General features: G+C 35.7%; 1 protein-coding gene across 7 annotated transcripts in view; it reads right to left on the reverse strand.

Annotated features, from left to right (window-relative positions):
* Positions 1-17,082, reverse strand: part of EML4 (EMAP like 4) — a 159,625-nt gene that overhangs the window by 46,657 nt on the left and 95,886 nt on the right. For all 7 annotated transcript variants that reach the window (XM_036873504.1, XM_036873505.1, XM_036873501.1 and 4 more), the window contains 3 exons: positions 5,548-5,671; positions 4,126-4,275; positions 138-207 (listed from right to left, as the gene is read on the reverse strand). In XM_036873504.1, coding sequence (XP_036729399.1) covers positions 138-207; positions 4,126-4,275; positions 5,548-5,671 — 344 coding nt within the window. The remainder of the gene's footprint in view (positions 1-137; positions 208-4,125; positions 4,276-5,547; positions 5,672-17,082) is intronic.

Below are 17,082 nucleotides of genomic sequence, written 5' to 3' on the forward strand. Positions count from 1 at the left end.
TCCCTGCTTACACTAGAAATCCCTTAATAGTTAAGTTTTAAGAGAATAAAATAAATGAGTTATGGTTAAAATTACAATCAATTCCATTCTAATATCAATATCACTAGGTACAGAATGCATAAAACTGTGCCACTCACCCTTCCATCCTTATCCACTCCAGCTATCTGTCCAGTTGCAATCCTAATTTTGTCAGGATGTATAGCAAGGCTAAAAAGCAGTATTAACAACAATTTTAAATACAGGAAAGACATAAAACAGCAGAAATATGCCTAAGTATCAACATTTTTCAAACAAATAGTTTTTAATCATTAAAAAAATCTCAACGTGACCCATTTGTTTTATTTTCTTTAGCAAATCAAATAAACATCAATTACCTAAAGGATTTCTTTTCTAAGTTTTCAGCTGTACTACTTCCTTCTTTGTTAAACTGAACAAATTATCAGAACACTAAATCTGAAGAAAATATTTACTCATAATTGTGGCATGATAAATTAAACTGTTCTCATTTGTTCAAGTTCCTTTCTAGTCCTGCACCTAGGAATAAATATTCACATGGTTTTATTACAGTGAAGATGCAATATTGCATTGTGTAATTTTACTTTATTAAAACATAAGCATGGGCTTCCCTGGTGGCGCAGTGGTTAAGAATCTGCCTGCCAATGCAGGGGACACGGATTCAAGCCCTGGTCCGGGAAGATCCCACATTCCACAGAGCAACTAAGCCCATGCGCCACAACTACTGAGCCTGCGCTCTACAGCCCGCGAGCCACAACTACTGAGCGCGTGTGCCACAACTACTGAAGCCCGTGTGCCTACAGCCTGTGCTCCCAACAAGAGAAGCCACCACAGTGAGAAGCCTGCACACCACAACGAAGAGTAGCCCCTGCTTGTCGCAACCAGAGAGAAGCCCGCGTGCAGCAACGAAGACCCAAAAGCAGCCAAAAATAAGAAATAAAATTTTAAAAATTAATTAGAAAACAGAAACAAAAAAAGCATAAGTACTTTCCCAACTGTCACATAATCCTCATGCATATTATTGATTTAATACCTCTTTCGTCATTTCTATTTTTCTGCAAAGGACACGGCAGTCAACATCTTCACACACAGTGCCTCCAACCTTTTAATTAGTTCTTAACACTAAACTCTTCTAAGTTAAACTTTGGGCCAGAAACTTTTAAGTACAAATTAAAAATACTGCAAAATATATGCCCACATTTCTCATGCTAAACATATGAGTGATGAGCAAGATTTTTAAAAGGATGTCTTCACATCCATATCTAGAATTCTTCTACATCTTGCAACCAAGGGGTAAGCGCAACTGAGAGTATAACTTTTTTGTTCTTGGTATGTATTGCTCATTACTTTCGGGAAGAGTAGTATCAATTTAAATTGTCATAAATAAAAATGTTTTAAAAGTATCACTAAAACTTCCCCATATTAAGAATTATACCTTTTAAAATGCCTTGATAATTTGATTGGTATAAATGGTATCAATTTTTTTTTTTGGGGGGGCCACTCTGGGTCTTTCTTGCTGCACGTGGGCTTTCTCTAGTTGTGGTGAGCGGGGGCTACTCTTTGTTGCAGTATGTAGGCTTCTCATTGTGGTGGCTTCTCTTGTTGCAGAGCACGGGTTTCAGTAGTTGCAGCACATGGGCTCAGTAGTTGTGGCATGTGGGTCCTAGAGCATGCGGGCTTCAGTAGTTGTGGCATGCAGGCTCAGTAGTTGTGGCTCGCGGGCTTAGGTGCTCCGCAGCATGTGGGATCTTCCTGGACCAGGGATCGAACCTGTGTCCCTGCATTGGCAGGCGAATTCTTAACCACTGCACCACCAGGGAAGTCCAATGGTATCACTTTATTTTCTTTTATTACTAAGGAGGCTAGAGTTTATCAATGTTTCTTTAATTCTATTTTCTCTTACTTAAATAGTTCACATCCTTTATTGTGGTCAATTATATTAAAAGTAATTAAAACCCTAACATTAACATTTTGCCATATTAAAATCCAAAAAAGAGGGGATATATGTATACGTATAGCTGATTCACTTTGCTGTACAGTAGAAACTAACACAACATTGGAAAGTGACTATACTCCAATAAAAAAATAATAATAAAAAAAAAAAAGTTGTGGAAAGAATTTAAATACAAAAAAACCCAATCTTTTAAAACACATTTTAAAAAGTGAAATTGCTGGATTAGGTAATATATATGCATGGCTCAAATATCAAAAGCTATAAGAACACATATTGAAATTCTGCTAAAATCTCATCTACCTCGCTATTATCCCTACTCCCTGCAACCCCAGGTAATCACTGTAATCAGTTTCTTTTTATTAATAATTCTGGAAAAATTTTACATATGTGGAAGCCAACATAAATATTTATCTTCCACCTCCTTTTTACACAAATGGTAGAACACTACATACACATTTTCTTGTTATTTAGATTTTATACTTAGGAGTATGTCTTAGGGATCTTTCCATATTAATACACAAAGACCTTCCTCATTCTTTCTTTTTTAAAAAAATTTTATTGAAGTATAGTTGATTTGCAATGTTGTGTTAATTTCTGCTGCAGAGCAAAGTGATTCAGTTATACACATATATATTCTTTTTCATATTCATTTCCATTATAGTTTATCACAGGATATTTTTTTATTTTTAAATTTTTAAAAATTTTTTATGAGGTGCGTTTTAAATTTATTTATTTATTTATTTTTGGCTGTGTTGGGTCTTCGTTTCTGTGCGAGGGCTTTCTCTAGTTGTGGCAAGCAGGGGCCACTCTTCATCGCGGTGCGCGGGCCTCTCACTATCGCGGCCTCTCTTGTTGCGGAGCACAGGCTCCAGACGCGCAGGCTCAGTAATTGTGGCTCACGGGCCCAGTTGCTCCGCGGCATGTGGGATCTTCCCAGACCAGGGCTCGAACCCGTGTCCCCTGCATTGGCAGGCAGATTCTCAACCACTGCGCCACCAGGGAAGCTCCCTATCACAGGATATTGAATAATTCCCTGTGCTATACAATAGGACCTTGTTGTTTATCCATCCTCTATATAGTAGCTTGGGTCTGCTAATCCCAAACTCCCACTCCTTTCCTCCCCAACCCCATCTTCCCCTTGGCAACCCCAAGTCTGTTCTCTATGTCTGTGAGTCTGTTTCTGTTTTGTAGATATGTTCATTTGTGTTGTATTTTAGATTCCACATATAAGTGATATCATATGGTATTTGTCTTTCTCTTTCTGACTTACTTCACTCAGTAAGATAATCTCCAAGTCCATCCAACCTTATTCTTTCTTTATAGCTGCATGGTAACCTATAGGTACACCACAATGTTACTAGTCCCCAGCTAAAAGATATTTAGGCTGTTTCCAATTTTTTCTATCACAAATGATGTTGTAATAAATAAGTAATTCTGTACACATATTATTCTTCTAGTGAAAAAGGCAATATTTTAATCATCTCTAAAAGTTTAACAATCTATATAATATTTTAATAGTCTAATATATATTAGCATAATTTTTTTCTAGATAAAGATATAGTTGCCAGAATAGTACAGACATAGAAGATTTTAAATGTTGGAAAGTAATGAATTTAAGCAATAGATAATTAAAGTTAACTAAGAAGTAGTAAAATTAATTGAGTACTTTAAAAACATGCCAAGCATATAAAAGGAGTTCTCACTTTTTTACAGTTTGACACCCTATGGGATACTTTAATCCTTATTCAGCCATGATTCCCTCTCCCCCCAAAAGCATCAAGTTCAAAATTTACCTACATAAAATAAATCCTTGAGAAATATTTAGTAACCAATAATCACTCTCAGAAGTATGTAAAAGTCTAGAATGCCCCACATATATTTGATGTTATAGGCCAGAAGAAAAAGACCATAAAAGATGTGGGAAAGAAGAAGAGGTCCCAATTGAGATTTATAGATGATACGTTTTATTGCAGTGGATATCACACCAACCATTTTGGAGGCCTGTAAGTCTTTTTTTTCTTTCTGAAATTATCTACAGAATGCCCATAATATCCTTAAGTTCTGAGTTTTCCATAGGAAATCATTTCCAATAAAAATCCAGATTTAAAAAATAAGAGCATGAAATTAAAAAATGAACAAATGTAAACAATACCAACCATTTCACACAGTCTGTATGACCCAGGTAGTGTCGTTGAGTTCTCTCCTCATAATTAAATAGTACTACTACTGATGCTATGAAATAAACGATTTCCCCGGTAGGAAGAAGGTAAACATTAGCTCGACAGTCCTTTCCTCGATAACCATATCTTAAAAGAGTCAAGGTTTTTAATAAACATAATTTTCAAAGTTTAAATAAACAATTTTTTCATGGATACTTAAGGGAATCAGGAAGGTATAAGAAAAGAGGACTGGAATGGAACTAGAAAACTCATGTCCTGCCATTAGCCCTTGTGGAACCCCAAGAACTTTTATTATGCTTAAATCTTAGTTTCCTCATTCAACAAACAAATACATATTGTGCTCCTAATATGTGTCAGGCACAGAGTTGAACACACATCTGAACAAATGTGGGCCTATGTCTCTAGAGGTTATGCTTTGCAAGGTGACAAAAATTAACACGAAATATATCATTAGAAATTGTGGAAAGAAAAATAACAGGATGCTAGGAGAAAGCATAAAAGGAGTATCTAATTTAAATGGAGAGAGAAAAAGAGAGAGATCAGAAGAAGGGCTATCTGACAAAGTGACACTTAGGCTTGACCTACATGATGAATAAGAGATAGCCAGGCACAGTCTGGTACAGGCAGAGTGTCCACTAAGAAGTTGTACAGAATAACAGGATTGGTGAGTTTTCTCAAGCTAATTTCCGCCAAAAGGAGGAACTGATTCAAGGTGTCGGGGAGGAGGATGTAGGAGAATGAAGGCAGAAAGCAGAGTTCAAACTATTAGCTCCTTCTGCTTCACTGAGAGTTTCTTAGAGGGTCTAAGAGAAATGAGACTTTCTAAGTGAAATAAGGAGCACTTTGTTTTATATACTCATTTTTTTAAAAAGTCTGGTGGTGAAGAAGTTAATTCTCAAATTAGAATCCACCTTGCTAATCTGAGCTCTTAATAAAATAATTCACATTATTTCACAGCTTACAAAATGCTTAACTGATGTTTTCTTACTTAATTCTTACAATGGACCTGTGAGATAGGGATTATTAACATCTTTTTATAAGTGAAGGAAGTAAGGTTCATTAGGGATAAGTGGCAGAGCCAAGACTCAAACACTAGCCTTCCAATTCTAATCTGACGTCTCTTCTACCACACCACAAGCACCTGCCTCGATGTTCGTAGGATACTGTTTACCCTATCTGAAAATATTAATTTTGGTGGTTTTAAATTGCTAATAGCAAAATACATGTAATATGTGAAAGGATTAGAGATGACATCTCCTTACTTTCTCAAGTGGTTGCTATGTTTATTACATTTACTTTTTTTGGCATAAAGACAATTTTGATAGAGGTCACGTAAACTAATTTTTCTTAAACTAAAGACAAAGCAAACAAATCTGCTGTCACAATAGAAAAGGATACACCCACTCCAGTTTGAGCTTCTCAGGAGGCAGCTCTGTTCTGATGTCATCATAGTTGTCAACATCAGAAGGAATGAACATTGTAATTGGTCGACCTCGCATAAACATTTTAACATATTCTCCTTCTGTTAAGACACAAGAAAAAAATTAAGACAGATGTATTTGCTGAATATTCATAGAAAAGTGTATTATTAATGTGATACAACAAAAACAGATAAAAAATAGCTACTTCAGAGTTCTAGTCTCATTATACATGATTGCTTTTGTATAAAGACCTAGTCCAAAACATTGTAGGAAAAAAACCATTGGTCATTTCCTTAAGTAAGAATAACTATTTTCATAATTAAAATATAATTTATCTATAAGTTGACACATTTCAACAAGATGGCCAGGAAAGTTGAGGTACAAAAATGAAAAGAAAATAATTTTGTGATGGCAGTTTCTCTGACAATTGAAAAGAGATTATCCGAGTAGACAACAACCATGTCCACCACACTACCTGATCAACCTACTGACGTTTAATGGCATACAAAACATGTCCTCAGAATATACCATGAGGAGTGAAGTCAGACACCCTCATAAGTCAGGATGGGGAGAGAGACTAAGCACTCTGCTACACAGGGCAGTGACCAGAGCTGGATGGAAAGAGCACCAAGGTCCCCTACTTCACAATCATGCCTACAATCAGCCTTGAGTCTAAGCAATTAAATTATAATACACTAACATTTTAAAGACAGTGCAAGGAAACAGTTTTCTAGTTAGCAGCAAAAACATCTTTTATTTATATAAACCAATAGCTGTTTGTAAGATGTGCAACAGTCTAAATCTAAAAATGTTAAAAAGACAACTCCAGAATCAAATCAATATTTATTGTACACCTTTTACAAATGAAAACAATACTTAAGTGAACAAACGAGACTGTGTGTGAGACTGTGTTGGGATCCCTGGCCCCAGCATCCCAACCTACATACAGACAGGTTTAATAAATATTGATGGTGGTCGTGAAATGTTTACAAAAGAACCTAAGCAGGAAGCAGAAAATAAGGGACTGAGTACAAAAGCATAGGCAATGTCTAGAACTTGCTAACTTGTCTGTTATATGAAAATCATGTTAAAAACAGACTGAAAATGTGATCATCAACCAGAGGCTGATACAACCTTAGGACCTCTAATAATGACCTAAGCTACTAAGGAAAAGAGTAGATAATCCAATAGCTTATGTAATGCAAACCATGGAAGAAGGAAAGAAATTATTTGCTGAATGTCTGTAAATATTTCTTCAGAGTCAGATTTTAAAACTGTGCTTGTTATGGGTTAGAAGTTCAAGTTATTTTTATTATTATTACTCATAGTGTGTTCGGCCTCAGGGTTTGATCTAAGAACAGGCTAAGACCTCCCACGCCACAGTTTTAATACCACATGATGTATGTCTCTATTACTTCTGAATCTAAGAGTGGGCTCTGCTTCCTGATGAGTTGTAGCATAGCTGGACTTTGATGATAACTAAATGATTTAGTTATCAGCTGTAACTACTTCCCTTCAGCAATCATCTTTATCTGTATCTCCTTGCCATTTTTTGTATAGTTCACTTTCTTATAGGTGTCAATTTGTTACATACTTTTCCCTCTAGTTGTTTTTTTTTTTTTTAAAGAATATGAATTCTTAAAGGGAAATATCCTGTCCTTTGGAATTTCTTCCAAGATCACTGATCAGAGGTGTATAGCATAAATGCTTTCTGAATGGAAAAAATAAAATATTTAACAGATGCTTCTATTGCCAGTTAGAAGAGATTATATGTCCAGCAAAGGGAATGGGTTAGGGACAGCATCAAAGAAAAAAAAAGCCCTCTCCTTTGCTAATAGAGACAGCTCAGAATACTGCATTGATTCCTTTAGCAACTGTCAAGCAGCACAAGCAACTAACTATAAGCAAAGGAACTATGTATCTAGCGCCTGTGAACTTTTCTAATATAAAAATGGCAGTGCATGTTAGAATGAAAATGCTTTTCCTGCCGATAAAGTGGCAGTATGCATGCTGGACGCAGAGAATATAATCTAGACACTGGGAACAATTCCTGAGACTGAGAGGGAGGCACCACATTACAGTGGAAAAAGCAGGAGCTTTGGAGAAAAAGACTGATTGGGATCTGAATCCCAGCTTTACCCCTTCCTAGCTATGTGACTTTGGCTTCATTTTCCTAATAAATAAAATGATAATACTACTTACCATTCAGAATTATGACTGAGTAAATATCACACTGTAAAGTGTAAGGTCTTTGACAAATATTTATTCCCTTCCCTTTGTGAAGGATTTATGACCATTCTAAACACTGTCTAGGAATTGCTTGTAATACATGATTTAACACACTGTAATCTCTCTTCATAAGCTTTAAACTGACTGTCCACAGAACAGCAAGTGCAGCAAATAAGTTAGAATTCTGAGGGTTCTATCAGGTACACTATAATACATGGGTCACAAGTTCAAATATCTACAGGCCCAGGCAGGAAATGCAAAATGAGAGCAGTGGGAGAATACAGGACGACCGGTTGGGGTTCGGGCACTGGCATACACCAGGCCCCATCTCAGGAAGGCAGCAGTTAATCATCCTCAGGAAAGATGTGAGCCCAGTGCTGCTAGATCTTCTCATTTTTCAAGAGAAACAGAAAATCTATAATTTACTGTGAAATCTCCCAATTTTTAAACGTTTACTCCTTTGCCAAAAAAAAGAGAGAATACGATGTGAAAACACACCTTTGGCCTGCATGTAGCTCACTAGTTTGCAACCTAAGAAGAGTCTTTACCTTGGGAATTAGGTAAAATATATAGATGAAGAAGAACCTCTCTCCTCCTCAATCACTGTTGAGTCAAATTCTCACTGCAAACCTTTTCTTGAGGCTGTCAGGCTTATTGATCTTATAGTCGAACAACTTAACAATTTGTTTTACCCAAATGCTACTTTCTGGCTGTCCTCACTGTATACCAGCATGAAAGTCAAGGGGAAGAGACGGGCCATGGGACTGGTCAAAGAAGAGTATGAGATCAGTAACATTAATTAATACATTAATAAGGTCTGGTGGTCCAGAAAAGGAATGTGAGAAAGAAATGATTAAATTATCTCATAATAATTAGTAAACACACTAGAGGGTTATCTGTATTCAACAGTGAAGCTGCTGCTTCCTGAAATGGAATTAATCTCAACATTTTATCTCCTATTTTGACATTGTGAAAATTCCTGGGACTGAGAGGGAGGCTATACAGTATAGTGGAGAGAACACAAGCTTTGTGATAAACACAGACCTTGTTTGAATCTCAGCTCTACCACTTACTAGCTTATGCTCAAATAAAATATTCTTCATTGAATCTGATCAATGCTTAATTATAAAAGAAGAAATTCAGGGAATTCCCTGGCGGTCCAGTGGTTAGGACTTGGTGCTTTCATTGCTGGGGCCCAGGTTCAATCCCTGGTCGGGGAACTAAGATCCCACAAGCTGCGTGGTGTGGAAAGAGAGAAAGAAGGAGAGAGAGAGAGAGGGAGAGAGGGAGGGAGGGAGGGAGGGAGGGAGGGAGGAAGGAAGGAAGGAAAATTCTGTGGGATATTGTTGATACCATAAATACCATAAATTTTATTCGTTCATTTCTCAGACACATATAATGCTGGAACTGGAAGAAATCTTAGAGCTCACCTAGTGCAAACGGCTACTTTTACAGAAGGGGAAACCAAGGCTCAGAGAGGTCAAATGAGTTCCTAGACTGTGTTCTGTTGGGAAATATTTTCATTCTAAACTATGTTCTAGATCTGCACTATCCAAAATGATAGCCACTGGTAGAACACTTAGAAGGCAGCTAGTGTGAACTGAGACATGCTGTAAGTGTAAAATACACAACAGATTTTGAAGATTTAGTATGAAAAAAAAAGTAAAACATCTCATTAATGTTTTTTTATATTGATCACACATTGAAATGATATTCTGGATATACTGCATTAAATATACTAAACTTAATCTTACCTGTGTCTTTTTATGTTTAAAATGTTGCTACTAGAACATTTAAAATTATATGTGTGTTATACATTATGTTTCTATTGGACAGTACTGTTCAGACCGTGGTGATATCTTTAGGCTAGTCCACATAAGTCCAATTACCTGACAGTACAGCTTCCTTATAATCCAAATAGTATTAGCCTGAGCTCTGGATCCCAACAACAGGAAATCAGAGAGTACAACAGAAGAGGAAGATGTTTCTGCTCTATTATCTTTTGGAAGAGTGAATGCTAGGCAAAAATTTGAAATACTGTATTTCCATGTCCTTCTCGCACACCTCTTAGTCCTTCCCCTTCAGTCTCCTCATGTGCTTCTACTTTAGCACCTCCCCTGGGCTGTCCTATCCTCCAAAGTGCTTCAAATTGCAAAATGATCATTATATTCCCTAATCCAAACTTTTTGGCATAGTTATTCTCAGGTGTTCTGAGAAAAGCAGTATTGCTGAAATAATTCATACTGATATAAATAACTGGTTATTAACATTACATGTTTAAAAGATGCTTATCAAAATTTATTAATCTTTCACAGATTATAACAAAGCAAAAGGAAAAATTCAAGGAGAGTGTAGAAGAAAATTAGTACTGGGCATACTCTGCTCCAAGATTGGTTCCTCCTGTGCTTTTTTTTTTCTTTTAAATAGCTTGCTCTATTTCTGCACCTAGAGATTTTAAAGAAAGCCTTTCAAAGGCAACAGCAGAGCTTCAAGGGTCTGGACTATGACTTGTACTTGTTTATGTAATGGGTGCCGCTTGTAGAAAGCCTTCTGAACTTCTAGAATGTTTACAATTTAAAGCATCTTTCTCCTAAAGTTTTCACTTTAGGAATTCATTTTTATATTTTACGATCTTTAGAACTAAAGAGCTCCCCCCACAACTGAATTTGAATTTTATATTTAACTAAAATGTAGCTAGCTGTGAGATGCTACCTAATTCCAGCAAACAAACAGAAAATTTAAGAATCTTTACTTAATTTGAGCTTTTTCTCTGACACTACCAGTTCTATTCCCCAAAACCACAGAGCTACAGAACAGGCTGGTAAACAAGGTGCTAGAAATACTGTTCACAATTTTATGGTAGAAAGTGACAAAGACCATTTAAGGAAAGTTAAAATCTTTTCTTAAAACTCATTTATTTTTAAACAAAATATTTCAAGTCCCAGTTAATGATCCAGTTACACTCGAGTAATAATTTTTAAAAATTCCAATGAAACAATGTAATCTGTAAGGATCTTTGGTTTTTGAACAAGGAAATTGATTTGTGCTATAATAAAGTCTCAATTTCACCCCTTTTCAAAGGTCTAGCTGTAAAAATAGATCATAAATGTAGACTCCAAAATAAAAAGGGGAGTCATGAATTTAGAAGGATATATAATCTAATCTTATTGTGCTCATTTAAAAAATTCCTAAAAAAAAAAAAAAAAATTCCTAATTGTGCTTGCCAAATATTATGTAGTTAGTTTTACTGGCTGGGACAAGAACACAGGTCTGAAAAATCTGACCAAATACTAAAATGCTACCTTAATTTTCGTTGTTCTATAGGTAGAGTTCTACTAGCTGGTAAATTTTATTGAATTCTTAATTACATGGGGGTGGGGTGAGGTTACACAATGAAGATGTAAAAGATGTTAACCTAGCCTCTTAGGAGCTTACAAGACAGACATAACCAAGTCTTATGTATCTGCTGGTCAACACTTATCTAATTACAGTAAAAAGCCAATTTGCAGTTAATTACTTTCTTGAATCTAAACCTCCTTTAATCAGAGTTTTCTTTGCTGTTTTGTTTTTTGGTTTTTTTTTTACAACTGTGATTGCCATAAAATTACTTGAAAATATCAGACATGGGAGTTTGTGTAAGCATTTTAATTATTTGTACTGTGTGAAAAAGGCTTTCTTTGGTAAAAGATGGGAAATACGGCTATTCCAACAATATAAGGCACATAAAACTTCTGAAAGATTTGCTATACTGCTGAAAACATTTCTGAACTAAGCAAAACATGGTTGTACTTTACAAAGTCCCTCAAATCACTCATTTATATCCCCAGGAAAAGTTATCTTAAACACTAAATGAAAAAAATTCTTCATTTTATCTGAATACACCAAGTTGTATTTAATTTTTTAAAAATAAGAAATCAAATAAAGAAACTTCAGATATCGAAATATTTATCCCTCTAAGTCTTTCTCAATTAACTATAGCAGAAAGAAAATCAAGAGGCCCAAGGGGAACAATAAAAACCCATATATGAAATTCTAATTAAAGAGTATTGAGAGACTTCATCTTTAATGTTTTATTTCTTAAAAAAAAAAAAAAAAAAAAAAAAAAAGGGACTTCCCTGGCAGTCCAGTGGTTAAGACTCCATGCTCTCAATGCAGGGAGCATGGGTTCGATCCCTGGTCGGGGAGCTAAGATCCCACATGCCGCATGGCGTGGCAAAAAAAAAAAAAAAAAAGGTAATTAAAAAAACCCCCAAAACCCAAAAACCTGAGTCAAATAAAGCAAAATGTAAAGATCTAATAAATCTGGGTGGTCAGTATATAGGTGCTTGAAATATTATTTGCATGTATTTTTAGAAAGATTAAAATATTTAATCTTTAAAAAGTTTAAAAAGCATTACTTAAGGAAATAATCAATAGAATATTTTTGGTGAAATTGTTCCTTGGAGAATCAACTATGAGTATAGCTCAGGAATGTGGCATGTGATTCACTATGCCTTTTCTTGCAGTTTTGTATATGTCACTGATCATTTGTACCTCTTTTCTGCTACACTAATCACAAGTTTCAGAATTCTTTTCAAAGTGCTTCAGGAAAACAGTAAACAATTGATAGAGTGGGCAACACATTGTGGAGTCTAACTGCGGTTTCTGGACAGAACGGATTTCTAACTATACGAGCTCAGTTAACTGGCATGCTTAAGGAATGGAGATTTTCTAGTTAATTGCATTTTCTAGCTTAGATTTTTTTTTTAATTAATTTATTTATTTTTGGCTGTGTTGGGTCTTCGTTGCTGCACGGGGGCTTTCTCTAGTTGCGGCGAGCCAGGACTACTCTTCTGGGGTGGCTTCTCTTTGTTGCGGAGCACAGGCTCTAGGCATGTGGCTTCAGCAGTTGTGGCACGAGGGCTCAGTACTTGTGGCTCACAGGCTCTAGAGCGCAGGCTCAGTAGTTGTGGCTCACAGGCTTAGTTGCTCCGCGGCATGTGGGAATCTTCCCGGACTAGGGCTTGAACCCGTGTCCCCTGCATTGGCAGGTGGATTCTTAACCACTGCGCCACCAGGGAAGTCCCTAGTTTAGATTTTTTTTTTAAAAAAACTTATGCCTACAGTTGTGAAAATTCAGTATGGGTGAAAAGTCTTCAACTGGAATAAAATAAATATGCACAAGACTAGGATACTCTCATGAAAAGTCATATTCTCCATGTTCAAAGGGGGCACTTGGGACTTTTTTCTCAGCTGAAAATAAGGAAAGAGGATGTCAAGAACACATACTCTTAGAAGTTGGGATAATTTATACTAAAAAAATTGGACAGCATTTAAATACATTTTAATCTATAAGACTGTTACCAACAAGATATCAGATCTCTGCTTAAAAAAATCTCCAAGAGAGAAGAGGTTCCCCCTTTTTGGTCTCCTTTTAAATACAGAGAATACCTGGACAAAGCCCAGACCTAGGGATCCAAGTAATGATTATATATCCTACTTAACATATGCCAATAGGTAAATTTTAGAAGTGAGTGTATTTTTTTGGAGGTGCAATATTTGGTTTCCTGCCCTTCCTGCTTATTCACATTTAAAATAGACTTAAAGCTAGCACTCTTCTTTCCAAATTCTGGAACTGCAAAGTTTTGGATATCATCTCAGAAACAGCAAGGAAAGATTCTATCTGTAGTGCAATTAAGGCCTTTTGATTTCTTTGGTTTGTTTCAAACTGTACCCCTCAGCAGGGGACAATATACTTCCTCTCAGTAGGTAACACAATATACGGACAGTGTCAGTAGGACTGCTATCCTATATTCTTACAGGTAAATTTTAGTTATTCTTTCAGATACAATGCTTAGTTTACACAGATGTGATCAGGTTTTAGGACAGAACATGCCTGGAGCCAACAGGTCAGAAAACAATACAAGGCACTGAACAAAAGCACCTGTATTCAAGTTTTTTAAAGGTAGATTAAACATGAGTTAGTGAAGGTATGGGGGCTGCCTTCCATTTTCTATTTGCTGCAAGAAAGAGCTTTCAAAAAGTTATTAAAGAGACTCTTGGCAACGTCTAGTCTAAGCCTAAGTATATGTAAGGAAACTGAGGTCCAAGGTCTCAAGAGTCATAGGGAAAAATTTATTATCAGAGGAAGGATGTTTTATTTTTTTTTTCATAATTTCCTTTGGCAAATGAAATTTTTAGTTCCTCCCCAACCAACACTCATAATTTTAGTCATTGTAGGATTCTGATTTTTTAAACTTCTGTGATTCACCCCTAACTAGGTCTCATGCTTATTATTATTCTTACGCTCTTTCCACTAAACAACTTTGCTTCCCTTTCCTAAGTGAGGTGTCCAATGACTCTTCTGTTGCTTAGAATGAATCTATATTTTATAAACGCAATGGTTAACAAATACAAAATTGTGTGCACACTATGATCAAGGACCTCCTTGCTACTCCTAACACAACAAGAAAGCTCTTGCCTCAGGGCTTTTGTACTTCCAGTTTTCTCTGTTCATGAAATTCTTTTCTCCAGACACCCAAATTGTTCACTCACTTCATTCAGGTGGCTCAAATGTCACTTTATCACTTTATCAGAGATGTCTCCCCTAACCACTCTATAAAAAATAGCAATTGTCTACTCTCCTTATTCTTTCCCAATATGTATTACCTACTGACATATTAAGCATTTACTGTCTGTTTCTTACAGGTAGAATATAAGTTCCACAGAGTTCAGACAATGTAACTGCTGTATCCCTGTTTCTGGGACAGAAACTCCTGTTTCTGGGACAGGTCCTGACAAAACACACTCAATAAATATTTGTTGAATGAATCTTTAAAATTTTAAAAATGTGTATCTGATAAAGAAACAATAAAGAAACACATCAGAACTGTAATAGTTGTTAAAATGACAGGATTATTCAGAGTTTTTTTTCTTTCTCCAATTTTGTAAATGAGTTTATATTGTATATTTTTAGATTATTTGAATGACTGTTTGGCTAAAACAAACTACTGAAGGATTTTAGACAGTATGTATTTCAAAATGACTTTTAAAGTATTTTTCATCTGAAGCCATTTTGGACAGATAGCTAGGCAGCTAGTAAGAATTAGTCACCTCTCAATTTTCTAAGATGTTACAGTAATAGTTCTTCTATCTAAATACACCTGTAGTTAAGCTACTACTGCACTGGTTTGGTAGTTAAGCAAGAATGAATTTAATCATAGAGCAGTGAGGCAGCTCTATAAGAGGAAGTAAAAGTGTGATTTGGTGACTGAGGAGTTCTCTTTTCCTCAATTAAGCAGATTTCTCTCCAGTAGGAACCTGAATCATTCAGGTTCTCAACATGACCAGACAATTAAAAGAGTTTAAGATGTAACAAGAGAAAAGTGATTTAGGATTACTCGAGCCTGAAAAGGACAGTTAACATGCAATAATTTGAAGACATTCAGGTTCTGCTCTAGAAATGAGAACATGTGACACTTATTTTCCATATTTTAAAAGTGTAATATACTAGATAATGATTATAAGGATGAGCTTATGAGCTGTACTCATTTTATTACAAAATTTACCTAGTACATTTCTCTTGTGATGGGAGAGGATCCAACAGAACTAGGGAGAAGAGTAATGAAAAGGGGCTTAAGTTTCAAGGATTTGAGTGTAGATAAGGATCTAATTCAGTAAGAGCCTCTTTTTATAGGACATGGTGTAACATGTCCTTCCCCCCACATCTAGCCTCGGAGATTGTCCTGTGTACACATCTCATTTCACCTCCCACTGCTTTCAACCGTGGTTTCCCTCCTTCTAAGTGCTTATCAGAATACACAGATTTATGCTCTTCTACTCTGCTGTGTCTGAAGGACACAGTCATTTCAGGTAAAGTTTTCTCTGCTACCACTCACTTATATGTACCAAATATAAATCGGCTTGTTCCCAAAACAAAGCAGATGACTTACAGCAAGTCACACTTGTCACTGTCAAAAAAAAGAGCTAAAGAATAAATCACATTTTAAAAAGACTGTCCAAAAATGACAGATTTTTTAAAAAATGACAGATATTTTAGATTAATACCTAAAGCGTAAGAAAATGTGCTGTGAAATATGTTATGCAAAATGAATACCAAACTTAAATTTATCCACAACTTACATCAAGTGAAGATCACCTATTTAATGGTCATCTTTTCATCTTAACTCCACGTATTTGAGTACAAGGTTGAGTACTGTCACACTTATATTAATAACTAAAATTTATTTGGTGCTATGTGCCAGGTACTATGTTTAAACACTTTATTATCTTTAATTTTTATAATAACCCTTTGAGGGTTTATTATTGTCTCAATTACAGATGAGAAAACAAAGACTTAAGAAGGTGAATTAACCTGCTTATGGTCACAAGCTAAGTAAATGGTGAAACCAGTCTTGACTTCAATTACACATGTTTAAACATCTACACTATGTTGTTTGTTACACACCTCTATGAGTAAATTAAGATTTATAGACAACTCAAGTGTAACTGTCCAAAACCAAACTATTCTTTTCTACACATCTACTCCTCCTCAAATGTTCCTTATTTTAGTAGATGCCTCTTACCTACTTTCAAGTTAGCCTTCATAGATTCCCTCTGTTCCTTACCTCTCATACCCTACCTGTAATCTCCTAAACCATCTAGAATCCATCTACTTCTTTCCATAGGCTCTGCCTCACAGGCAGGCCTGAATTATATAACAGGCTGAGGCACCAGAGTTTTCCTTCAAGATACACTCTAATGATAAATATAGCTGATTAAAATGGCAAAGGAACAGGCTCAAATTCCAAAAATAAGGCTTAATGCAAGCAACATTTGACATTTTAAAATTCCAACATCTGGAACAATCTTCTTCAGTTAACAATTCTTGTAACAGAATTTAACTGACTTTTCCAGTTTTTCATTCCATCCTTCTTCCCCACTTTAGTGATGCTTCTCTAGCAAAACCCTTCCCTTTTAAATACATTTACTTACCTGCCTATTTGAATGGTTTTGAAAATTGTCACCAACACAGAGCACTCACTTATATACTAATCATAAGTTAGATCCCTTTTCCTTCCAAAGGACATACCACAGCACGACAAAGAGAAAGGTAGCCCTTTCTCATTTACTTTCTAAGGATTTTTATAAAATGTAAGCTCTTTGGCAAAACATGTAATAATAGGAGCACCTTTTTATAGGTACAGTGTTTTCTGTTTTTAAAGTACTTTCATACATATTATTTCATCCTTCAGCAGTCTTGTGAAGTAGGCTTTATAGTTATATTCTCAGATTAGAAAACTAC

This window comes from Balaenoptera musculus, chromosome 13 (assembly GCF_009873245.2).
Source record: "Balaenoptera musculus isolate JJ_BM4_2016_0621 chromosome 13, mBalMus1.pri.v3, whole genome shotgun sequence".
NCBI lineage: Eukaryota > Metazoa > Chordata > Mammalia > Artiodactyla > Balaenopteridae > Balaenoptera > Balaenoptera musculus.